General features: G+C 39.3%; 1 protein-coding gene across 3 annotated transcripts in view; it reads right to left on the bottom strand.

The window, feature by feature from the left end:
- Positions 1–210: 210 nt before the first annotated feature.
- SUCO (SUN domain containing ossification factor) overlaps positions 211–26,781 on the bottom strand; it is an 84,306-nt gene continuing 57,735 nt past the window's right edge. For 2 of the 3 annotated variants that reach the window (XM_048860519.2, XM_048860518.2), the window contains 11 exons: positions 25,938–26,029; positions 24,177–24,242; positions 20,185–20,259; positions 16,937–17,033; positions 14,422–15,612; positions 13,109–13,196; positions 11,259–11,363; positions 7,189–7,343; positions 6,396–6,487; positions 2,769–2,824; positions 211–2,222 (listed from right to left, as the gene is read on the bottom strand). In XM_048860519.2, the coding sequence (XP_048716476.2) occupies positions 1,776–2,222; positions 2,769–2,824; positions 6,396–6,487; positions 7,189–7,343; positions 11,259–11,363; positions 13,109–13,196; positions 14,422–15,612; positions 16,937–17,033; positions 20,185–20,259; positions 24,177–24,242; positions 25,938–26,029 (2,464 nt within the window). In that variant the 3' untranslated portion in view covers positions 211–1,775. The remainder of the gene's footprint in view (positions 2,223–2,768; positions 2,825–6,395; positions 6,488–7,188; positions 7,344–11,258; positions 11,364–13,108; positions 13,197–14,421; positions 15,613–16,936; positions 17,034–20,184; positions 20,260–24,176; positions 24,243–25,937; positions 26,030–26,781) is intronic. The other variant, XM_048860521.2, reaches the window with a different exon arrangement.

Raw genomic sequence — 26,781 nt, forward strand, 5'->3', positions numbered from 1 at the left:
CGCATGAGTGTGGCACCTACGGATACTGCTCAGGCAAAAGTCTCCGAAAACTGTGCACGTGGACGCATATGCACCTAGAATAGAATCGACTTGAACAAGCACTCAAAGAAGAACCAGCCTAGTGCCCTATGAACTAAGCCACACTGCTTCATGAGTTTGAGCTTCAACCCATTAACATGTGATTTACAAAAGAAAAGAAATGCCACTAAATTTATAAGACAAGTGTTCAGATTTATTTGGAAATTCACAGTTTCTAATGGCACTACAGCTCTGTAGTTACATATTCTTGTTCCACAATGTTGTATGCTGCACTCAGATAGTATAACATTTCTTCTTCATTCTTGTTTGGAGCCCTTTCTGATAACATGTTCTATAAATCAGATCCATGTGTGCTGAATGACTAATTGTGCAGACCGACTCTAAAAGTCCATCATCTTAAAGTATTTATAAACTAACATGAAAGCAGCAAAAACAAAGGCTTTAAATAAGTCACATTACATACAATACCCAGAAAAGGCATTCGATCTGTTTTAAAAAGGGTACCACTGAAAGTGCTCAATAAGTTAACTTAGTTTTACAACATGAACCTATAACACCTCTCAAAAAGGAATAACCTTTTGTCCCATTCACTCAGCTACACATTCACAACGTTTTATGCAGTCACACATTCTATTTTATCCAAATATACACTCATGGTCAAAATAAAAAACACTCAGATATGAAAGTAACAAACATACATACATACACACACTGCACATGTGTTAGCCAATACAAAAGCAAACTTTATGGAAATATCCACTTTTAAATAGACTTGAGTTGTTAGACTTCAAGGCTTGGCAAACTCACTTTCATTTGTCATGTGAACTTGTACCCAGCACTGGTTAGGATAGTGATATATTCAGTTGTACCTAGTCACCCTTACATTTCTCCTTGTAGATAGTCCCCAGTCTCCAAATTCTTAGAACAGAAAACAGAGTGACCAAAATAAAGCATCGATCCTTTTTGGTTAAATATCGTAACAGAGAATTCCGAAAGTCAGTCTGGGAAACAAAGGCATGTTTGTCAGTAGGAGACCCGTCACGTACAGCGAGTGTTACTGTACAGCGGTCACTAATGGAACGCATCTAAATAAAATACACATCTGAAATTGATTACAAATGCAATTAATGGCATTACAATTCCTTCTAACAAGGTATTTTCCCCAAGTGAGTTTTCAAAATGGAGATCTAATCAACAAGTCTACCATGTTAGTATTTCTACAGTATGCAGCCCACATTACTGAATCCAGCTGAACGCCAACAAGTCCTTTTACAGCACTGTAGTGTTGCATCCTCAAAAAAGAGAGAAGTTACAAAAGAAATCAAATGACAATTTTATCTTTCTCCCTCTTCCAGTGGCATTATAAATAGACAAAAGGCACATAAATACGGGAAGGTGCAAGAAGTAGGAACAAAGCTAAAGGAAGAGGATTAAGCTTTTATCCTATTCCACCCAACAAACTGGGCTTCAACAATCTTTGCCCCAGTAATTTTGAAAAAAGCTTTATAAAATGATCCCTCCCACCCCCAAGCTGTCCACATAGAAAGTCTTCAGCCTTGTAAAGCTGAAACTCATAACCAAGATTGACACAATCCCATCTATTTAAAAAAGGCAGAAACCATAATTTCTGAATACTTTCCAGTTAGCTCATCTCTTCTCTCACCACTCTCCCACACGATACAACAGACTGTTCTCAGATGAACAAAAACTCTCCTGTATGAGAAGTTCGACTAGTTTTAGATTTGTCCAGAAACAGCTGTGACACCAAGTGTTCCCACTGTTATATCCTTGTTTCCTTTGATTATGTCATGTAGGCTTGGCATTGACCCAGTCTTAGTCTGTATTAGAGTTTTTATGAACTTCCCTTGGTCTGGAACTTTAGACTGCCTTCGTTTTAAAGCCCTCTTCTCCGTTTTTGTCTTTTGTGTCTGTCCATTGCACAGACTTGTGCATGCTGAAATGCCACAAAAATAGGATTCCTCAGATTGTGATGAGGTTTCGGAGCTTCCTTCAGATGGAGGACCCTTATATGAGGAGTGATATACCTCTCCAATATTCGAGAAATCTCTCTGGTTCGTAAAGGGTTTCCTTCCTTTTATTTCCCCATTGGCTAATGGCTGCAGAGGCTCTGATGCTGGTTTGATAGTCTCAATCTTTTCACTTTTATATTTGCAACGTTTCTTCTAAAACAGAAAAAAGGAAACAATTAGCTTGTGCAATGCAAACAGGAAATAATATCCAGTATGAATACTGGTAGGTCATACATAGGCTGGGCAGAACTCTTGTAACTGATAGATAACACTGATGTTTATTTTTAAGCAGTTTTTAATTTTTATTTAAATTTTCACAGTTGCAGGAAATTGTGGGGAGGGGTTAGAATTATTTAATGATTGTAGATGCTGAAATTCAAAAAGTTAAAAAGTTTTAACCGTTAAATTATCAACATCACATGGCAAAATACACACAGTAAATATCTTTAAATCAAACTAAAGTTCTCAGGCAGCATTTTTCTTATTGTCCCTATCTGTAAATTTTTATCATTGATGTAAATGTTTATCATCAGCTTGTGTGTGTGTGTACGGTGAAGTCAGCATTTACTGTCATTTACCGATAAAAGCCTAATTCTTTCAAGACTGGTTGTAGAGAAGTGACTGACAAAAGCACCATCTACTGGTCGTGTTTTCAGAACACTTTTTCCCCTGGCAGAAACCGGAAGGAAGCTACTGTACCTTTTTTTCTGGTGAAAACTTTAGCGGTTCTACAATGTAGAAGTCATCTGGATCCACTGTAAGAAAAGAAAGGATACATATGAAAGGACAATAAAAATGTAATTGAAACCATAGACAATTTCTAAAACCATGAAACTACACAGGATATTTCATTCCTCCTCCCCCCAAGGACTATTAGTCTGCTTTCCATGCAGACATCTTAAGCTCCTATTAGATATCAACAGGATGCATGTGCATGGAAAGTAAACTCATCACAATGTTCAGTATAAAGTTCTCTCTCCAGAGTAGCTAATTTCTACCCAATTATATCATTTTGCAACCGCAGATCTCATTTAAGGGATTAGACCATAGGCAACATTTGCAAAATACATTTTCAGAGGGAAGAGAGGGGAGTGTTCAAGGACCCTGTATTTGGGGCAGATTTAAGTATTACCTTATTAAATAAAAAAGTGCTTTTTTCTGGCCTCCTTGTACAATTCTCCTTAGAAGTTCACTGATCATCATCCTAACAAGCTCAGGATTAAACAAACTTGCTTGTGCTGAAAGACCATATAACTAAAGATTCTTCTGCAGAAATATTTTGGAAAAGGCTACATCACAGAAAGCCTGTCTACCGCAGGATATAATTGGAGGCATCACAATGTGTACCTAGGGCTGTAAGAAACAGACTGACACGACAGCAGCGTACCATGCCTTCAATATTTTCATAATCATGCTTCCAAGCACAAAGGTTTACCCCACCAAACATGGAGGATATTAGTAAAGAAAGTAATTTGGGCATTAGCTGGTCTCCATAACTACACTTTTGAAATTCACTCTCACTTTTGTTTGCGTGGTTTCTTTTGGCTCACAGGTAGAAAAAAATCTCAAGTGGCAAAAAAAAGCATAACTTCTTGGTTAATTGGCGATTAGCAGCACTTCATTTATTTTAGCTGGGTGCTGACCTGAGGAAATTGGATTCAATTTTCCTTTAACATGAAAGCTGGAAAAAAGATTTTATCTGTGAAAGAGGCAAAGTCACTCGTGAATTTGGATGCCTTAATATTTTGATTGCTCAGCTTGTGCCACTTTAAGACAGGTGTTCACCGTCAGAGAGAGTTATGATCTTTTTTAAATGGTCTCAAGCTGGTCACCCAAAATGTTGAGGGAAATGTTTTTGGAACCTAAACTCCTTCAGGGTTGTTACAAATGAACGTATTATAGAATGCTAAATTTCATATTGGATTAATTTTTTTCAGATCTCTCACACACACAAACTGTAAACATACCAGTGCATAGAGACTTGTGGATACTGACAAGTGTAAATTAAAGTTAAGGTCAACATTCTATCAGACTCAGATTTTTCCTTTCAGAGTTCCTCTTAGCAAAATATGGCTTAGTTCTGGGCCAATTCCCCCGACTTTAGAAGTGCTAGAGTGAAGATACATGGTCTGGGGAAGCGATCCTCCAAAAATAGCACAACTTACCAGCAGATTCCACAGCTAGGTGCAGATGATGTTAACCCCTTAAAGACAGTGACCCCAAATTTACAAGATATGAAGTGTAAATCTAACTATGGCAGTCTTCTTGGTATTTAGTATTATATTGTTGAACGTATCAAAACAAAACATGTTTACAATATTTTTGCCTGGCCATTGCTGGTTGGGAGTAATGGAGGGGGTTGTAAATGTATAGTTAGTGTCATCAAGGACCTCCAAAAGAATTAAAAAATACTTTTTTATGTATATATTACTGTATAACAGACTAAAAGTCTAGCTAGCATAGCCATGGATAAAGGGAGTTCAAGTTTGCTAGAAACACCAGAGATTATTTTAACATCAATCAACAGCAATCTCTCAGAACATTACTTTTTTGAATTTAGTATCCCCCAGTTTATATAAACTCAACCAGATGCCTGATTTAACAAACACACATTCTTCTCTGCAGAGCATGGGGTACTGTAAGTGCACATTTCTGATGACGTATGGATTGAATGGGAACTGCTGTGCGCTCACTTGTTTAGGAGCTTAAATTTAGGCTCACATTTCAGAAAATCTTGAACTTTGAGAAAAAAATTAAGCTTCCACCAGGTATAACAATACTCAAATTCAAGTTAAGTCTATAATTATACACAAGTTTTATATAGGAGTTCAGTTTACATATTCTGTGCCCTCATTTCATTGAAAAATATTTGGCAATGTTCTTTGAACCGCAATTCGTTTATTCAAAGTTGAGAAAACTATTCTAAAATGAACCCAGTTTCTTAAGACTCCCAAATATAAAAGTGCTCTCCATTTACTTTAGAGTAAGAATTCAGCCCAACAATGACTGATTTCTACCCCCACTTGATTGTTCTCAAGGCTTGGTGATCGCCAACTGGACTCTCCTGATTTACTCTTTTCTCTTCTGAAACTCTGTTCCTGAAGCAGGAAGTAGTTTCCACATAGGTTCATGTGGACTAAAATGGGGGATAAAAAAAAAGACTGGAAATATAGTTGCTGGCCAACATCTATGCTGACATAGAAAAACAAACAAGACAAATGAGAATTTTTTTTTAAATCTAGTCTGGTATCAGAGTATCCACTCGCTACCCAAAAAATGGAAATCCAACTCAGTGTTAATCTAGAGCAGCTAAAACTTAAGTATTATATTTCAGGGTTTACAGAAAAAAAATTTTTCATGACTTCCTTAAAGAATAGGCTTGTCTACCTCTGAAACTCCAAATTCAGCTGTGTAACTCATGCCAAAAAGGTTTCTCTCTCTCTCTCTTTTTTTTTTTTTTTTTTTTTTTTTTTTAAGTAAAGCATGCAGCATTCCTTGTATTTCTTTTAAAAAGGTCCAAGATTAAGGAGTTAAAATTTTTTGGCTTGCTGAGGAGTCTTATATTAAAGTCAGCATATGGTGCAGTAGTATCACATAGCACTCTGACCTCCAATTTCTAGCTAAACAAGGTCAGGCCAAGTGATTACTGTGCTACGGGCTTCAAGTGGTGCATGCGCTCAGTCAGTTTTGAACTAATGCCCCAAATGTACAATGGTGGAGGAGAAATTAAAACCAAAGTCCTGCCTATTTATCTTTATTGATACCAAAGTATTTCTGTAAGAGTGTTAGACCCTGTGTCTTAACCAAATTCCAGCTTTATTATATCTTGCCCACCTAAAGTTTCCCTGCAGTTTCAATGGTTTGCTATTCTCCTCTTCTTTCCTAAATAGTTTAGCATTACTGTTTGCTTTTAAAATATTAAAATAAAGTGCTCTTACTCTTGATGTGGCTGACCATGTATAGTTGGCATTTTGTTTAAGTTTGTAAAATGTTCTAGGATTCCCCCACCCCATGAAAGCTTTTGTTAATTCCACTGTAGTAACCCTAAACGATTTTGACTTTTTGCGCTGAACTCAGAACTTTTATACATTTCTGTTTTAGAGACTATAAAAAAAAACAAAACACATTACCCACTGAACTACTTCAATTCACTATTTCCCAGTGTACACAGTTATAGACTTCAGTAGCCTACAAGTAGAGTGCTTCTGGATTACCTTTTTTGAAATTGGTTTACAAACTACATGATCATACATCTACAATACATAACTCATATGATACAGACTTTACAACCACCACTAGGAAGAATTAGCCGTACATAAAACATACCTTCTTTGCTAGTTAGCTGAAAAGACTGGGACCTGACAAGTGGAAAAGAAGTTCTTCTTTTTAGATTCATATCATCATAGGAGGAAAAACACCTGTAATGACAAAAAACACAATAAAGTTCCATTTCCCAGAGTACTCTTGGGAGATACTCTCTTCCCCCATTACCACTCTTTATAGTTTTGTAACCCACACACCTCCTGGGTGTGGTGCTCTGCCCCATCTCATGGCACTGAGACGAGAGAGAGATCAACAAGTCAGCTCTACAGCCTTATCCAAGGGCCATGTGACTTTTAGCTCATGCATTTAGCTCCAGAGGTCCCAGGTTCGATCCCACCCACAGACGACCGGGCTCTGTCAGCGTTACACCTTCACACTGCAGCAAGCCTTCCCCATGGCAAGGTTTCTCAAAATTGCTCTGGACCTTGCTAGTGGTGCTCCTCCTGATGGCCAAAGGAAGTTCTGGAGAGTGAGATGCAGTGTTCTCTCTTCACATCCAGGATCTGATCCCATTCCTACATTAGTGATGTTAGACCCTTTTGCAAATAAAAGGCACTACTTTCTCCAAACTCCTTCACAGGAACTATTCTTCTATAGAAGTCTAGATGTTAAAAGGTATGTCTTTTGCTTATCAGAACCCAAACTTCTGAACTTACAGAAAAGCACAGACTGGTATAATTAAAATTGACGAACAATTCAACTGGATGGAAACAGAATAAGCGAGCAACTATCAAATGCTAGATAAAAATTGTAAATATAAAGTTGTAAGAACTGATTAAAATGTCAGATATATTACCTTTTGGGGCTTGGGTAGTGATTACTTTTGGGGATTTTTGAGAGGTAATCTTCATTGAATTGAGATGTATTTCTGCAACGCTGCATACAAAGCATCAAACCCAGGATGACACAGAGAACCAAAGAAATCACAAGATAGCTTTGTCGGTCAGACACCTGAAAAATAATTGGATTTTACAAATAAAAAATCCGAAGACTAAATAAGAGGAGTTTAAATACAATGGAGCTAGCAGCTGAAGCCGAACATGTTCAGCTTCAGGTAAACTTTAATGAATAGATCAGTTTTCAAATCAACTCTAGGGATTTTTCACTGTTTCACTTTATAATATCCATTTCTCAAAGTTTAGTCTGCTACATAGCCAACAGGTCAAGTCCCAGCATTTAATATGCTGTAAGTGTATCTGCCAGTGAAGTTTGACAGCTATTAAAGCCAGTATACCCAGCATTTTCTAAGGACGTTTTACAGCATTAAGATCAGATAAAAGTTCAGCTGCATTAAAGAAATGTTCAAACACGTTCACAGTCATACATGGCCTTAGGGTTAGGGTTTGCCAGAAGCTGGGAATGGGCAACAGGGGATGGATCGCTTGATAAATACCTGTTCTGTTCATTCCCTCTGGGGCACCTGGCATTTGCCACTGTCGGAAGACAGAATACTGGGCTAGATAGATCTTTGGTCTGACCCAGTATGGCTGCTCTTATGTGCTTCTGAATTTCATTACAACTTTGAAGAGGTATGTGAGTACACTGCCTGGATTACAATGACTTCTCATTAGTATAGAAAATGAGTACATTTCTGTTAAACAAATGCTTATTTTTCAAATTGTGCTGGAACTCACAGTAAGTTAGGTGATTTCTAAACAGATGGAGTTATAGTTTCTCCCATGAAGAGCATATAAAAATATCTTAATTTAGGTTTCAGATACACATGTAAGAACATTTTTAATAAGAAACTATCTTCTCTGAAGAAAAACTGTTCTACTCCATGGAACCTGGATAATCTTATTTTATATAAAGCTGATCTCTTAAAAGGTCACTCATCTACTTTGAAGGGACACGTCCCTTACCACGCCTCATCTACGTGGGAGGATTTTTTTTTTTTATGTATACACAAATAGTGCTTGATTCTGAAGATCACTGGCTGACAAACTTTATTAAGCTTGCTATTATTGTAGCAAAAAACTGAAATCCAAGGGCATTACTTTACAATCAAAGTAACTTTCAAAGGGGAATTATTCCAGCTTTTTTTTTTTTTTTTGGGGTGGGGGGAGCTCTAGCTACACTTTCCATGTTTATTTTTAAAAAGGTTTTTAGAGTTTTGTGCTAAGCCGTTCATATTATATTAAAAAGCACAACAAGCTATTTCACAATTCCCAACCAAGTGAATGTACAACAACATAAGGCCAAATGTCATCAGCTAATCAGAAAAAAGCAGTATGCATTTTATTTTAAATTACATTTCTTTAGATTTAAAATATAAAAGATGCCTGTCCAAGGCTCTAGATGCCCTGATACAATAAAACCTCAGAAGCATTAAAGTAATCATTTTAACAGGAACGCTGCCAGCCAGTCACTTACAGAAACTCCTTTCTATTCCTTTATTGTTGTTGGAAACACTCCCAACCCTTTCCAAACACCTTAAAAGATGTCTTTGGCAGCATGTTCAGAAATTCACCAATCTCAAGCTATTTTGGACCCTGGGGATTGAAGCAAGTTCCAGTATCTTGAAGCCTTCACAGAATGCCCTGCCCACCTTTCCCACTCTTTAACAGGGATCCTGCTCAAGTGCCTCTGCTGACCACAGCTGTGGCAATATGGCCCTTGAAGACTGCCAATATTAAATATCTTTGAGGGGTGTTCCATGGAATTTCAACTTTTTCCTTCAAAAAGCATGTATTTTTGGACCTGTTAACAACTGATAAATTAGGACACCCCAACACCTAAACAGTGAAAGGAGTTGCATTCCCTGCTTTTCTGTTTACTATTATATCAAAGTGACCTTGACTGAGATTGTCCTAGGCACTGTGCCTACACACTGTAAACTCAAGGCACAGACTGTTTTACTAACTAAATACACAAGACAAACAAGTGGGAGAAAACATTCCCATTTTACAGATGGAGAACTGAAGAACAGATGACACGATCTAACCAAGGTCATACACAGGAAGCCTGGAGATTAAACCCAGATCTCTCAAGTTCCAGTCCAGCACCTGAAACAAAAGACCAACCTTTTCCTCATGCAAGGTTTAGGTGCTTGAGTTTCATCAATTATTGCAGGAGAAACAAAATTCCACTCTTGCACTTTATGTGAGCTACTTACTTTTTAAGTGAATTTGTAATTTTTTTCTAAGTTTTCTTTTTTTTAAAATTATTTCCACAGTGGACTATGTACACATTTCACACAATAATGCAACAACAATTCCAACTCAAGATCACAATATGTATTTACTATAAGGTACACCATTCTGTACTGTTTAATTTATTTTTCTTTAGCGGTAACTACAAAGCCATATTCATTGATCGAGAAATAGCATGTTAGTATTTAGAATTATGTTCCTTTAGTACTTCTGAATATTAGAGAATTTTCATTTAGCTTAGTTAGGCAAATAAAACTCCACATCATCTTTACACATTGTTGGTCTGCTTCATATCTGACTGTGTCTTTATGCTGCATGTCGTGTCTCACAGCCTTAATTGTTCAGTAAAGCATACCAGTTGCTAGAGAAGCCACTGTAAGTACTCCAGGACTAGAACCCGCATCTGTGGAGCGTGCAACGAGCTGTAGTCCCACAGTACCACTGGGAGGCCATGAAGAGGCACTGCCAGGGAGCACTATCGAAAGTAGGTGCTGCAGGAAGTGCAGCCCAAGCCATCCACAGTGACAGAACCCTGTGGCCCTCTGATCTGCCCCTATTTAACCCTAGGGGTTGATCCAGGAAGTTATCTGGGCAACACAGACTTCAGCCTGCTGCAATATCCTGACACTGCTTGATCTCTGATCTCCAATCTTTGACTCCAGCCTGACTCTGATCCTGATTCATGCCTCTTTATGCTAACATGGCACTGCCTCTGATCTCTGGCCTTTGATCCCAGCCTGATCATAAGCCGGATCGTAAGACCCTTGCTTATGGAACCTGGCTCTTACGATTCCTCCAGCTCCTGTCCGGAGACTACCATCCAGACCTCAGCCCAGCTGTGACAATTAGGCCAGACCGCATATGCCTTGGTCCATTACAGAAACTTTATATGTGGCTCAGTAATTCTGCTGCACTATAATTTATGGGAATCCACAGGATAATTAACAATCCTGAATTCTTGGCAAAGATTGGAGAACAACAGTAAATGGTTATTTCTTCTATCTTCTTGTTCATTTACCACAAAGCTGAAACATTAGTCTTTTGTTTATCCTTAGCAGCACTATGATGAAAAGGTAAACTAACATTTTTCCACTTGTCTCTATGCAGATTTAAGAAATACCACGCATACTTCTGAAAGTCCCTTTCATTCTTTTGATCCTGCAAATCAATGACTTGATACTCAATAACCAAAAATGAATAGATAGTGTTGGTTTTAAGTTTAGTTATGACATTTTTATTAAACGGCTTTTAATTGCTTTTGTTTTCGCTCTTTGAATCTGTTGGTATTCATATAGACAAATATTTAATTAGCTGCCTAGTCTCATTTTAGTTTCATTGGAGGCACCATGCATCAGAGAGTGAGCTGCTGCTGCTTTTCCACCTCACTTGACCAAAAGCCCTCACCATTAAGGCATGAACTCCAGGTATTAGGTCAACCTGACTAGAGCCTTTAATTTTCTACCCATTACTACATTCTATACTCCTGCAGCCCCTTGTCCCCATATTTCAGCAGCTATTTTTATTAGCAGTCCTGCTGTAGCCAAGAAAACTCTCACTGATGACTAAATACTTGGCTGGCTGCCAAAGGGGGTTGAAAGCAATGCTACCTGCATCTCCTTGCAGATTAAGTTTTACCCCAGCAAGACTCAGCCACCAACAATCCAAGAAACATTTCATACAAGTCTCTCATGCCATACTGTTGAGTTCTAATTACCTCATGTTTTAGTTCAGCCACAGTTGTTGACAGATTGGAAACCAGCTGTGTCATGCTGGTCAACTGTGCTTGTAGCAGTTGGATGGCTTCTGTTTGCCGCTGATCCTGGGTTTAAAAAAAGTTGGTTTACCCCCACTTAGTTCAGTATGTGGGATTCTGCTAACACGTACCATACTATTTATCAAATTATAATTCCATCTTATCCACGAAAGCAACAGACACTACATAGCCAAAGGCTTATGAAAAATTCATTTACATGCTGACTAAAGACACAGAAAACATTTACAGTAGTTAGGAGATCTTATTCTATAATACAGAAAGCTATTCTCTACACAGCACCTGAAACAGAGTAAAAGCAACATTTTAGCTGTGTCAGATTTCTGCATGAAAAGCTTTATTGAAAATCTTTAGCAGTTCTAAGAGCCCTAACTACATCCAATAATCTTTTGTAATACAATACCAATACATCCCACTATGATGATTTCTAACTATTCCATTCTGTAAAGAGCATAACAAAAATGAAACCAATGTATCTTATGGTAAGTTCATTAAATGGGATTTATGTTGTGTTCAAAAAGCAGTAGTTGAAAGACTTCCAGTGAAAGTCTGAATGCAATAATACTTGTGATATGTTGTTTAGAACAGTTTTTCCCCTGAATTTCAACAGTTACCATAGCAATATAAATATCCTATCCCTGATAAGTCACTTGTCAAGAACTATATTTTGATGAGATGACACTTAAAATGCTTCAGGACCTAGTGGAAACAGGATGTTTAAAAAACCTTGCATTTAAAGTCTGGAATTGCTTCTATTACCTTGCATTGCCAATTGCTCTGCAAACTACTTTAGTACATTTGGGGGAGGGAGATTACTGAATTAATTTAAAGCATGCTCAAGCAGTTTCAATCTTCACCCTCTAAATACATTAAGGAAGGTACAACATATGTTAAAAAAAACCAAAAAACAAAAACACCACAAGTCTGAGGCAAAGCCTTGTCTAAAGTGGCTGCTCCATAGGACTTCCCAGTATACACAAGGAAGGTGGATGAAAAAAAGTATTGTGCTTTCTGAAGGCACCAGTGTAGCAAACAAAACTTTTGCTTACACTTTCTAAACAGAAATTTCACTTTTGGACCAAGACCTAGCCTGTAAGATTTCAGCTCAAATAAGTTTCAGAAGCTTTAAATTACTGAAAGCAGGGAGTTGGAATGGAAACTCTTATGCAAGCATGACTATCTACAGGTGGTTCCCAGCCCCGCAAACCTCTCTCACAGCAGCTGTCAATTCATTCATTTTCAAAGTAGGGTGACCTACATTTATAAGGGTTGAAAATAAGAGTTCAAAAGAAGCAAGTGATCAGGTATGGATCTGTATAAACAGAAGGTAAAATTTTCAAAAATGCTTATGTGATTTAGAAGCAGAAGTGCTTAAACGATTTTTGAAAATGGGACTTGGAAGCCCTTCTGGAAAATTGTATCCATCGCCTTCAGATTACTTATACCAGTTATTTATTTTTCTCGAAAAGTAAATTTAAGAAATTAAGATAGAAGGGAAAAGAGTCAGCTTCCCATTCATTTACAGAAAAGGAAATCACCTAAAATTTAATTAATTACAAAATGGAGAACAGGAGGACATTAAATAGAAAAGCAATCCTTATCAAATATGCAGCTTTTACATAACTGTTTCAGAGTAACAAAACATGGACTATTCCTAAAGATTTGTGGTCAATACAGTCACTAAACAAAAAGTTTTAAAATACTGACATTGTCCTTGTAAGCTTTTACACATTCTTGAGAATCTCTTGGTTAAGATATACCATCACCTACTTCTAAACAGAAGCAATTTGTACCTGCTCTTCTGCTATTCTTGAAGTGTTCTGAAGTTTGACTATAGTCTTATTGAAAGCCTTCTGCATTTCTTCCATTTGCTTTCGGTACCTATAAAATGAATTGGGTTCCATATTAAAGACTACAATTACACAGATTGTCACCACAGCACCTTCCTCCATTCATCTAGTACTAACTTCCTCTCTTCCCCTTCCCACAATCTAACCAGTTTTAGGGGGGAAACCTCTCTCCTTTGAAGTTTCCCACCCTCTGGAACAACTTTGCTGTTTTCCTGTCTTTACTCGTTTAATTCTCAGATAACTTTTAACACTGTTTAGGAGCCAAATTAAAGCCTATTTAATGGGTGGGTGAGATTCTGTGGCCTGCATTGTGCAGGGGGTCGGACTAGATGATCATAATTGTCCCTTTTGACCTTAGTAGATATGAATTTATTTTAATATTAAAAGAGTTAGCAATGGGTTGTATGCCAGAAATGTTTGGAGTGGGAAGGTGTTTCTGCTACTTACTGTTGGTGCTGATTAATAGTGACTCACAGGAAGCAGCATTAAATAGCACTAACCAGAAGATTGGAGTCAATAAGCATGATTATGGGAGCTACATTAGGGTGAATGCACTGCAAAAAGCTTTCAGTGTTGAGGCAGCAGCAAATAGGAGAAATGCAAACATTTACAACTATAGCCTTTATTAAGGAACGATTCTGTAATTAGTGTATGACGAGAAGATTAACCAACCTTTACTCCCATGCATGCATCAGAAATAACTATTGAATAGTTATACTAACTTCATTATAATCTGCAGGTTGTGTTTCCCCTCCCTATCCTTCTCTTTTTCAAAACACAAACACAGGAGTTTGACATTACTGTATTAACCAAAAAAGGACTACATGCCACCACAGATTACCATAGATTGTCGCACTTAGTAAGGGAAATTACTATAGGCCTGGATGCTTCTGCAAGTGACTTAAGAGACAGCAGAATCAAATCCTATACTGGAAGGCTTGCAGAAGGATTAGCGCACATCCCGAGGCAATACATAAACTCCTTAAATATGGAGCACTGTGTATTCTGCAGTAGAATATAAAATTCAGTGGCAACCTGAAATACATAGGGAAAGATTCAGATACAGAAATCTAAACTTTTGGCAGCTTCTACTAATGGTCAGTTATTTCTCAATTGTCTGAAAAAAAGCTTTACACTGCTGATCGGTTACTCAAATACACGTTGCCTACAGATTTTTCTAATCATTGGCTGTGTCATGTTAAACACATTTTAAGACATGATAAAGGTAGATTTTCATAATTTATTAGGAGTCTTACCTTTGACTAAGTTCTTCTAGATAGCGGCTGCTGAGAGACATGTTTACTTCCAGGGCTTTAATACGATTATTAAGTCTCATAAACACAGACTCCTTTTGATTAGATCCATGAACAAGATTTCCATTAGTATAACCTAGATCTGTGGAATTCTGCAATTCAGCATAGAAGTCTGTAGCCATTCTCTGCTGTCCACCAGAAACGGGAATAGCTAGAAAAGCTTCTTCAGTTGTTTGCTCATCATATTTTATTTCTGTTGATGCAGAAGATTCTACAACAGGAGACAATACTTGCTTCTGCATTTCTGAAGCACTCACTTTTGCTTCCCCAACATCATTGCCTACTGTAGCTATTGTGTATTCAGGCTGTGGTACAGTCTCTGTAGGTTTTGAGAGGATTTGGACAGAATCGGTCTCTCTTGTGCTGATCTCCTTGAATTCACTGACAACGTTTGTTTCAGAGACCACAGACTGTTTCTCAAAACCAGAGCTCTCAGCTTTCTTTTCTGTTTCAGTATGTATCTCAACAGCATCCTCTTGGGGAATTATCTGGGAAGTTAACTGTGCTGCCTCACGTTTTGTAGGCTCCAAGGAGACCTCCATTGTAGATAATGGCTTAATTTCAGAAGTAACTTCTAAAGGGAGAGATTGAGAGACAGTCTGAGGATGACTGGGTTCCAATTCAATAGAATCTATAGTCTGGTTAGTGATATACTCATGGAGTACACTGCTTAAGTCACTTGCAACAGTAGATCCAGGTGCTCTCCCTGTAATTTCACTGTCTAGTTTCTCAGGCAGAGGTTCATCTATTGAAACATGTAAAGATTCTGTTGGAACTGGCTGTGAATGCTGAATGGTAACAGAGAAATCCCCTTGCTTGCTCTCAGAAGTTTTGCTACGTTGCCGATGAACAGCTTCTGCAGCTGAACACCACTTATATAGATATTCTGAAAAGCTAGAAATACAACAAACCGTCACCAGCTCATAGCAATAGATTTCTGTCTCAGATTCAAACCATGTTGATGTTTCTTCCTCTTGTTCATCACTAGGCAGCAGGGTCACTGTTGATTGACTTGCCTCCTCTTCATACTCTTGAACTAGCTGAACAATGGGGCTCTCCTTCGTTAATTCCAGGACTAATTGTTCCTTGACTAGTTGTTCCTTATCTATTTGTGGTATCTCTGTAGTTACAAGCCTACAAACAGAAGTTAAAATAAACACAGCATATACCTTTGTAGGATATGGTGGTAGTTGTAAAAAATGAATGCATGAAAGTGATGCTCAGGAAAGACTAATATCAGTTAATAAATGTCAGAAATAATGTAAGCAGGAGCCATTCCAATTAAGTAAATCACTCATTTATCTCAGCAATACATTTCAATCCTACTTGGTTTAATATCCCTGACTATCCCAGACATAGGTTTCTCTTGAACAAAAATTGACAACTGTGCTTTGTGGCTTTGTACTATGGACAAATGTCAATTTGGAGATCGCTAAATTTATTTTCATGTATCAGGATACATATTTTCTAGGTTGGTTCCTCAAACCCAGAGACCTATAGAACAGAGTATCAATTACACAGAACCTATAGAACCTAGTCTTCCCTTTTAGAGCCAGTTCTACATGGGACTGAGTAGCGGTACCCTGCAACAATAAAGGCAGAGCAGAAATCAGATCCCAAGAAACTTGACTAAGGCCTGTGAAGAAAGAGGAGGAGAAGAATTCCAGGCTTGGTTCCAAAGCAGAACTCAATTCCAGATTGTTGTAATTAATGGAGAAAGAATAAGTTGCCTGTGGTCTGATCTGTAGTGTCAATATGCCAAGGAAGTGTTAAATTCCTTAACATTCAAAACCAAAAACCCTCAACAATGGCCTTCCTAGCCTCCAAAATAGACAAGTTTATTTGCAACAATAGCCAACACGATACAGATTTATGAAGTGCAATTCACTTGTGACAAGTTAAGATATGATGAACCCAGGGCCCAGAAAAAAAGAAAATGAATTAGTCCAATGTGTTGCCTACTCTCTCTGGGTTGAATTTTTAGAAATTTTATATTGCCTAAGAATATTGTCCATTGTGTGATTAGATTGTTTTACAAAGCCTGTGTATGGTTTTGTTCAACTGTTTCAGTGGTCACAAAAACCAGTTTGACCCAGAACCTTTGACTTCCTGTTTTAAAAAGGTACAATACAATGATTTCATTGAGTCAAGCAAGAAGTAATTTAGCTTTTCCTGGAAAAATCACTTTACACATAGTTTCATGCAGTGAAGACCATCGCAATACACAGTAACTACATTCTGAAAACTATCAGTAAATATGAGAGAGCTGAACCTCAAGTATGTTAAAGTCAAGCCCAAAGTCAACCTGTATAGACAAGGTGTCAACCAATGCAAGTGTGTCTACATTTGGGTTTTCTAGTATAAACGAGGGCTGAGGTCTAGCAGTCTGATGCAGAAGATTTCTAGTGATGGCCAAGCTCTACCTCATTAGCACTAAATTTAACACACAATCACTTACTCTGGTGAAGGAAGAAGGGTTGGTTCCGGCAGTTTTGGTGCATCTGTCGAAGTGGCAGCAGCAGCAACTGTGGTATTTTCAGACATACTGTTATTTCCTATTGAAGTATATGGAACCACAAATCAAATTAGTATAAGAAGCTTCCTGAGAGCTGCATGAATACCACAGAAGTCAACAGGAAGGAAGCATAAAAATGGGTGAGAAAACAGGAAACGTTAATACAGCATGCTCAAAAATCTGAATTCTCATTAACCAGGCATATTTATTTTCCCTATAAACATTTATTTGATAGCATTAACAAACAAGATACAGAATCTCAATGTTTACATTTAGATGAATTGGACACCTATTGGTGTTGTTTTGCATATGAAAGATGTGCTGAAGTATTTCTATGGAGAAGGAGGGGAGAAGAAAGATAGTATTTTAGTCTCTATAACTAAGGTTGTGTAAAGCTACAGGCTAAAGACCACATCAGGCAGAGTTTGACATGGAAAGAACAAACTGGTATGCATGACCCCAGGCTATTTAATCCATCAAGAATAGTTACAGAAATCACAGTAGTATTTTTTCCCTAATCAGGAGGGTGAGTTTATGGTGGCAGCACTATGGGGAAAGATATCACAGAAAAGGAGAGAAAACACAGTTAGCCTTCTGTAACTGTTGTTCAAAATGTGTTGCACATGTTGATTCCACTCTTGGTGTGAGCACACGCTGTAGAGTCTCATTGGAAAATTTTCCCTCAGCAGTACCCACATGGTAAACTGGTAATGAGAGTGCTTCATTATGAATCAGATATTTTCTGGGATCTCAATAAATTGCCACATGAGAGTAGGCATCTTAAGTCAAGGGCAGCATAGCAGGATCCAGGGAGGGAATAACGGAAGCCAGGGTGGCCATGTAAAGCTTTAGCTTTGAGATATCTGTTGAGTTAGGGTGCAGGTCTAATATTAGACCTCCCTTGGCTTTCAGGATTAGAAAAACAGGAATAGAACCCCTTCCCCGTGAGACACCACAGCGCCTCCTCTGTGGCTCCCACCCAAAGGAGACAACCTACTGGAGGAGGAAGCCCTTGAGAGAGTGCTCCCTGAAGAGAGAGGGGGAGGGAGGGGTAGAAATAAATTGCACAGAACTTAAGACCCACTGGTCTGAAGTAGACCAGGATCAAGCACTAAGAAGTTGTAAACTAGTATGGCGTCCTTGAGCCACCCATCAAAATGCCTGTTTAGCAACCTCTGGGTGTCTAGGTGGAGCAAGCATTGATGTAGAAGCCAAAAAACGTAGCTGCCTGTGTCTATAACCTCTACTTTTCACTCTTTGCATGTCCTGATGAGCAGAAGCAGAGTAACGGTGGGTCTGCTGCTGGAGAAAGTTTCCTGGGTGGGACAGGAGCATACAACCCCAAAGACTTTAAAGTAATTCCAGAATCTTTCCACTCATGGAGCTTAAAGTCTGTCTGCTCTAAAAAAGTGAGGACCCTCCAAAGGGCAGGTCTTGAATTGTTTGTTGGACCTCATGTGGAAACCCCCAGGGACTGCAGGCAAGAGCTCCTGTGCATGGAAACTACAAAAAAACAACAACCTTAGCAGCCAAGTCTGTAACATCTAGTCCAGCCTGCAGCAAACTTCTCAGCATGGATTTCCCCTCATCAACTAAAGAGAACGTCTAGCATCCTCCAGGAACATGTCCTTAATCTTTAAACAAGAAGTCTCAAAATGTTAAAATCATAATGTTCCAAAAGAGAATGTTGGTTGGCAATCCTGAGTTGCAAAATTCACAGAAGCCCACAGCTCCTTGTGAACTGCCTCTGCCTTGCCCGGTACTAGGCCTAATACCAGACTGAGGACCAGGCAGCTCCTTGCAAGTAGACTCCCCATGCCTCTCCAAGTACAGAGAAGGAACAACTTGTGTAAGACCTAGAAACTGGGGGGAATCCCCCCAGTTTCCAGAAGGACCACTGAGCTGGTAGTGGGCCACAGTGACTCCCTGGCCAGATGCTCAATCCCATTCCACCCAGAGGATCTCAAAGGCAACCCAGGGGAGTAACACCTAGGTGGGGAATACAGTGACTGGTTCCAAGGTTAGGAAAAGAAGAAGCCGGTCTCTCATTCAGAGGACAGCGAATCACCTTCTGCTAACCAAGAGGGGTGATGCTCACGATGGTGTCATAGACCAGTGCTGAGTTGGCAAAGAATGTACAGAAGTCAACACTGCAGGCTTCGACCGTACTGATGGGTAGGAAGTCTGAGGCACAGGAGGTTGTTGCAGTACCGAGTAATGCACCAATGATATTGGCACCCCTCCATTTGCAAGTACCAGGAGCGCCGTCTCCTGCACTGCCGTGGATACTGGTATCAATAGGCTCAGCAAATCTCTCACTGCCACAACCACCTCTGGTTTAATCAGTACCAAGGTTGTCTTAGGTCATTGTGGTACTGCAGAAGTAGAAGGGGCCCTTTGGGTCCTGGACTTGATGGTACCTGCCTTGGCACCAGAGTCAATGGTGCCAGTTTCAGCTGTACCAGAGCAGAGGAGTGCTTAGGTTTCAGCTGTACTCTACTCCCTATACTTAGGGATTTGGTGCTGATGACCTTCCTCTCTCAGTGGTCTGTCTAGTGGTCTTATGCCTCTTTTTAGGTACTGAGGAGGGTGAGCAGTGCTGGGTCTTGGGCACAATAGGAAGTGCATGACACCGAAGCACTCAGTGCCGATTCAGGACAGCTAAGCTCCAGCACAAAAGATACAGGGTTTGAAGCTGGGTGACTGAGGCATCCCTCAGTACTGAGAAATGGAAACCCCAAAACTGGGAACTGAAGGTAACTAATCGTATCCACACTATGAAGTATGATCAACTATAAATCTAGAAACTATTTACTGTTCAGTGAATTTACACTGAACACACAGAGCATTTGCTAGGGCAAGCCAAGCAATTGTAACAACCACCACAGGCAGTAAGAAGGAAGTGAGGGGTCTCCGAGATATGCTGGTATAAAGGGCCCAGCTGTGATGGCAGAGGGTGCTCAAGGCGCCTTGACTGATACCACTGAGGGAAGAGTTTCCGATGACTGTGCATGGGGCACACGCATTCCAAGTGATTGCACATGTGCCTTCCACTCTTTAACTACTCTGCACTCAGATCACCCAAGTCCTTAGGAGAAATGAAGGTGGGAAACAAGGAATCTACAACACGTTTAAAATCCTGTATCTTTTAATAAATTAACAAATTATGCATCTAAGGAAACAACATTTACCTTCAGCTTCAGAAATCTCTTCAGTTTTTGCTCCAAGCATATTAGCAGCAATATTCACCATATTTAGAATGGCATCTGAACAAAAAACATGACTTATCAGAGAGGACATGATGAGAAATCCTCACAGAAATTTGTACTATTATCTACCCATTCATTTGCACAAACTAACTTTGGATCCATCAATTTTTTTTTCCTCCAGTCCAAACAAGTCATCTATTCCCTCCTACTTCCTCCTTATGGGTCTCCTCATCTAAAAAAGGTTGGGTTTTCTGCCTGACATAATTTCAAACACAGGTTTCCAGGTTATTTTGCAAAATTATGCCAAATCTTTACATGTGGGGCTCTCAGCTAAAAGGTTTGTGCTGGCTTCCAAACATACTTAAAATAGGAAGTTGTAAATGTACATGTTTTATTTCAAGAATATGTTGGCAGAAAAGGCAATTAAAATTTTTCCGAAACAACATGCTGCTAACATATTTCCTGCACATGGTGGTGGCAGTAAAGGTCTTACTACAATTGAAGCAAAATGTTCCTCTTCCATCTGAACCGAGAAATATTGTTCTTCACTTTTTCCATGAAAGCAACTATCAAAGCTGGTGGAAGGTTATAGCTCTTTTTGTATTTCTTGATTCAATACAGGTCTACAATGGATAAGAGATCTACTGTAGACTGCAGAAAAGTTCAGAGAAGCAGAATTCCAGGTGAGAATTTTTGCTATATTAGTATTGAATTGGTTTTCTACTCTTGAATCTTGTATTTCTAGCACAAGACAGGTGGAAATCCCTCTAGCACTCAAAAAAAATTCAGTCTTCTGAGTCAACAGTAGATTAAGCTCAACTGTCAATGCCTCAATGTCCTCTAGAACATTTTCAGCTCCTCGATGAGACAGAAGGAAAAAAAGAGTTCCCTGAGGTGAAACCATAAATTAATGGCCCAAGTAGTCTAGAACAATAAATAAAATAACTAAATAAAACTATTTCTTTTTTACTCTGATTGCCTACCCATCCTATCAAGTGATATCTTTACAGAACCAGAATTACTGAAAAGTGTTTGGGTTTTGGTAACATTGATTAGACTAGTACTTCTGCAGTCTAAAAAGCTCAAGAGAGCTACACTCCTGAACACCATGAATTTTATCTGTTCCTCTAGGTTTTTATTCCATGCTTATCACTGTAGTTTCTGAATGCCTTATAAGAGATCATAACCAACATAGGTCAGCTCAGGTCTGAAATCTGAACCAGATTCCTTGCTGCAGATAAGACACAGGAAAGAGACAACTAAAGCTGCTCTGTGAATCTTCCAGATGATAAGAGAAGGAGTGAGGGCACAAGAGCTACCTGCACTGGTCAATATGGCAAGAAAAACTGCAAGACAGCTCTTAAGATCATCCAAATCCCTAATCAGATTTCTGAGGTTTCCCTCCTTACCCTTCATATAACTTAGGGGTTCTAAGATATCTAATATCTTACATAGATATTAGCCTCACTACTTGAGATTAGAGATGGCATTGTACTAGATTGACTAAATGGAGGCTGCTTTTGTCCCTCTTACATTTGCCCAAGCACAGCCTCACAAAGGTTTTCGAAAAAGGAATGCAGATTATCCCAGAGTACTGGTCAAATGGCTCTCTCAACAACAGACTACTAGCCAAGGCAATGTAAGGGTTAATGAATGCTTAATGGCTATATAGTCACTGGTTTCTACACAAACTTTTTTCAGAGGAACAGCCGTGTTAGTCTGTATTCGCAAAAAGAAAAGGAGTACTTGTGGCACCTTAGAGACTAACCAATTTATTTGAGCATGAGCTTTCGTGAGCCACAGCTCACTTCATCAGATGTGTACCGTGGAAACTGCAGCAGACTTTATATACACACAGAGAATATGAAACAATACCTCCTCCCACCCCACTGTCCTGCTGGTAATAGCTTATCTAAAGTGATCAACAGGTGGGCCATTTCCAGCACAAATCCAGGTTTTCTCACCCTCCACCCCCCCACACAAATTCACTCTCCTGCTGGTGCTAGCCCATCCAAAGTGACAACTCTTTACATAATCAAGTCGGGCTATTTCCTGCATAGATCCAGGTTTTCTCACTTCCCCCCCACCCCCATACACACACAAACTCACTCTCCTGCTGGTTAGATGAGCTATTACCAGCAGGAGAGTGAGTTTGTGTGTGTATGGGGGTGGGGGGGAAGTGAGAAAACCTGGATCTATGCAGGAAATAGCCCGACTTGATTATGTAAAGAGTTGTCACTTTGGATGGGCTAGCACCAGCAGGAGAGTGAATTTGTGTGGGGGGGTGGAGGGTGAGAAAACCTGGATTTGTGCTGGAAATGGCCCACCTGTTGATCACTTTAGATAAGCTATTACCAGCAGGACAGTGGGGTGGGAGGAGGTATTGTTTCATATTCTCTGTGTGTATATAAAGTCTGCTGCAGTTTCCACGGTACACATCTGATGAAGTGAGCTGTGGCTCACAAAAGCTCATGCTCAAATAAATTGGTTAGTCTCTAAGGTGCCACAAGTACTCCTTTTCTTTTTACACAAACTTTGGCATACTAAAGACACTATAAAAACATAGTGTCAAGTATCGGGGGGGGAGGGGTAGTAGTGTTAGTCTGTTTCCACAAAAACAACAAGGAGTCCGGTTGCATCTGAAGAAGTGGGTTTTTTACCCACGGAAGCTTATGCCCAAATAAATCTGTTAGTCTTTAAGGTGCCACCGCACTCGTCATTTTTATAAAAACATATTTGACATCCATTAAAGAAAGTCACTGCACTTCTCACACCACCAAAGTTGTGGTCATATTAAGTTACATACACTTGTATTTGCATATATAGCGTCATATTTTAAAGTACTTTATCAACACTATTCTGGGTATGGGTAGCTCAAGACTAACGACTGGTAAAAGGATAAATGGGGCATCGTCAGGGAAACTAACACGCTGCTTTTTTGAGTTGAAAGCCCAACATATCTGGCACTTTACCATTTATTAATAGACTGCGGTTTGTTTGAGAATTTATTCCTTCCCACTAAGATATTGTGCAACATTCCTGGCCATGACCTTTTCATACTTAAGCCACAGCTATACTCTAGTTTGCTTTCAGTTTTTCCATTTCAAACTTGTACAGTGTGGGATTAAAAAAAATGCTTGCCTATGCAGATACAAGACTACTAACCTGTTTGAGCACTATGCAGAAGTAATATTCATTGTGCATGCAAAAGCTAGATCACTAGCATTGATAAACAGGAACAAGCTCAATGAGGCAACAATTATTCTAGACGGGCTGGATGACTGGTGCTATCTTAAATAATGCAGTTGAAGTCGAGGACTCCCATTAAAACTGAAGTAGTGCCATGACTAGTCACCTTAGTTCACTAAAACTCACTTATTTTCAGAAGGTTAGGTACAGTCACCAAGATTAAATGAAGTTGGTTAAAGAGGAAGAATGTGAGAAGTGCCTGAGCCATCAGCTCCCTCAAAAGCAGACTGGTTTAAGAACGGATAAAGAAGCTATGCTATGCACAAAGATTTTGGCTCAGAGATGTACAGTGCTTCTCTATCCTTTCCCTTTAGCCAGGTGCTCAATAATCAAGGTTCTACTGCACTGTTAAACAAAACAGTAAATACTTTAAAAAACAAACAGTCACATTTAACTTTTCACTTATTTAGGTTAACATGCTTATTGCTCTGATGCTAAGAGAAAAGGACCAAGTAAAATTTTCAAAAATGCTTTAAGTATTTTAGGAGTTTTAAGTCTTATTTAAAAGAGAGACTTAGGCACTTCATCTCAGTCTGCTCCTAAGGCATTTAGGAGTTTGAAAATTTTGCCCTAAATCTGAATTATTACAAAAGCATGATTTTTCCCATTATTCAATGAAATAAATGTGTCACAATAAAGTGGAATCTCACTTTCACGTAAAATAAACCATTTTATTACTGGACAGCATTATGAGAGTGTTCTGAGAAACATGGAATTATACTCACTAGTAGCAGAACCAAGGAGATTTTTTGAAGATTTTTCTTCCCCTGTATTGTAATCCAATGGATAATCTGTTTAAAATGGAAGAAAATATTGTTGCAACAATAGAAAGTTACAAGCCTTATGAACAGTGAAAATACACCTCAAGGTCCAGTGTTGGAGTTATATGCAAAGAGTCTCACAAAGTAAAAATAAATTACAGTATCTAGGACAAACTAAAATTGAAAATCAGGGTTAAAAGTACATTGATACCGTCAATGAGCCCACTGGAGTATCAGGTTGTAGGCACTGAAGCCAGAGGAGTCTAGAACCTCAGATCTCTCTCCCCCGTAACCCAGGGAATAAAGGCACAGCAAACCACAAATCTGGTTAAAAAATTGGGTTTCAAGAAGACACGGGAAGCACAAAACATGGCTCATCCCTTTCAGGGCTGACTACAAGGCAAGAGAAACACCTCTTGAGGTCTTTGCAAGCCTCAGGGCCTGAGAGTCCTGGTAAGGGACGGTGGACTCTGGGGACAAGGGATCAAGCTATTTATAGTACATCAGTGATTTATAATAAATCTTCATCTAGGATTCTAGGCTAAGGAAATGCCTATGCCTGAAGACATGACAGGATGAGTTCCATTATCTCTGTGCAGAGACCAAGAAGGAACTGAGACAGTTGAGGGATGAAGCCCCTTTATATAAACTACAGACAGTACTTTTTAAGGCAGTTCTGCAGGTTCAGAAGGAAGCTCTTGCAGGTAACTCCTACGAAATAAGGTGACTAGATTTTCAAAGTGAAAAATTTAAACAGTTCTGATGAGGGAGGGGGATGAAAAAGCCGGAGCTACTCCCTGCATGTTTTGGAATCTGGGATGTAGGAAGAGAAAGCATGCCCACACTTTTCTATCTTCCTCAGCCCAGCAAAACCTCTTCTACACTTCTCTTCCCTTTAAGAATGAAAATGGGATGCTTCAGCACAAGGCTGAGTGAAAAGTCCATGTTTACTCCAAATACATTCTTTTTATTTTGTCTAATTTCCTTCACTGTATGTGCAAGGCCAGCTTTGTGTCTTCCTTCCCTCACCGTTCTATCTTTCTCATTTACGTTCCTGTGTCTCCCCTCCTTTCAAAACTAAACTCACTTTTGTTCCCCTCTGTCCTGCAAGAAGCCAGGGCTTGCATCTGAAGCAGAGGTAATCAGAAATATGGTTGCCAGCTCAGGGTGGGTCAGTAACCACCTGAAGACAGAGCATGTCTGTCACCATGTGAATCTGTGTGTGGATGAAGGATGGCTTGAGGATTCACAAAGGGAGAAGCATGCTCACAACATCCAACATGACAGGTCTGGGGAGGATGGCTGAGGTGTATATATGGTCAGCCAGCCTACTGTAGTTCTCACCAACTCAGACAGTAGTGCCCCCAAGTGAACAATTTTCAGAGGTTTATAACAAAGAACAGTAGGTTGTATAAGGCCTAATGGGATGTTCTAACAGCCCTTGAAAACAGGCACATTACTCAGATTCATAGACTAAGGCCAGAAGGGACCATCATATCACAAGCCACAGTACCTCACCCACCCACCCCTGTAATAAGCTTATAACCTCTAGCACATTCCTAATTTTCCGGCAGATTTTATCACTGTAAGGATGAAGATAACTAAAATAATCCTTAACTTCAGAATAAAACATTCAGCACAGACAGAGGAAAAATACTAGCTAATCACCAAGTACAGAAAGTATGTTTGATGACTAACAAGCAGCAGTTAGTTCTGTTTGCTTACCATAGTCTTCATCAAACAGCTCTTGTCGTTCTGATTGGTATTGGGAGTCAGCAATTTCTTCATATTCTTCAACCATACTAGTGCCAAACACCCTATAAACATTTAATTAAAACTGAGTGCAAAGATCTAATTGCTGTACTTTCTGCCATAAATATGTATTAACTAAGCAATGCTTGTCCTTTGTTAGCCAGTCAGCAAACTGACACCTTCCATAAGCTGACCAGACTCCCTTCCTTTGAAACAAACGCACTTCCAAAAAATAATTTGTTAGCACTCTGCAAGTGTTGCATTTAGAACCTGCTGCTAACTCCTCCAAAACATTTCCAAAAAATTTTTCCAAAAAACTTTTCCACATCTACACAACTGGAACTTTCATTCAGACCCTTATCCTCAGTCTTGATTACTGCATCCTCCTCCTCTGGCCTCCCTGATGCACACAGTACCATCCTCTTCCCCACTTCCATTCAAAATGCAGATTCTAAGACCACATTCTTGGCTCAACAGTGACCATGTCATTTGATCTTTGAATCCCTCCACTGGCTCCCTGTTTTCCTACACCACCTTCTAGCTTCTTGTCCTCATGTTCAAGGCTAGTTCAAAGGCCATGGGGTACGGTTCTGGCTTACAGTGCCAGAGGTCCCAGGTTCAAAGCTTGGGAAAATGAAAATCCTAAGGACGAGGAGACTTTAAGGGGGTGTAAGGGGCTGTTGCTTGTACCTTTGAATTACATAGGCCGAGATTCACAAAGAAAAATTCATTGGGCAAGAGAGAACCTGAAAACATGTGACTGACTCTATAGACTGGTGGTTAGAACACTCACCTGGGAAGTGGAAGACCCAAAATC

Source organism: Caretta caretta, chromosome 8 (genome assembly GCF_965140235.1).
Source record: "Caretta caretta isolate rCarCar2 chromosome 8, rCarCar1.hap1, whole genome shotgun sequence".
In the NCBI taxonomy this organism is placed as follows: Eukaryota; Metazoa; Chordata; order Testudines; family Cheloniidae; genus Caretta; species Caretta caretta.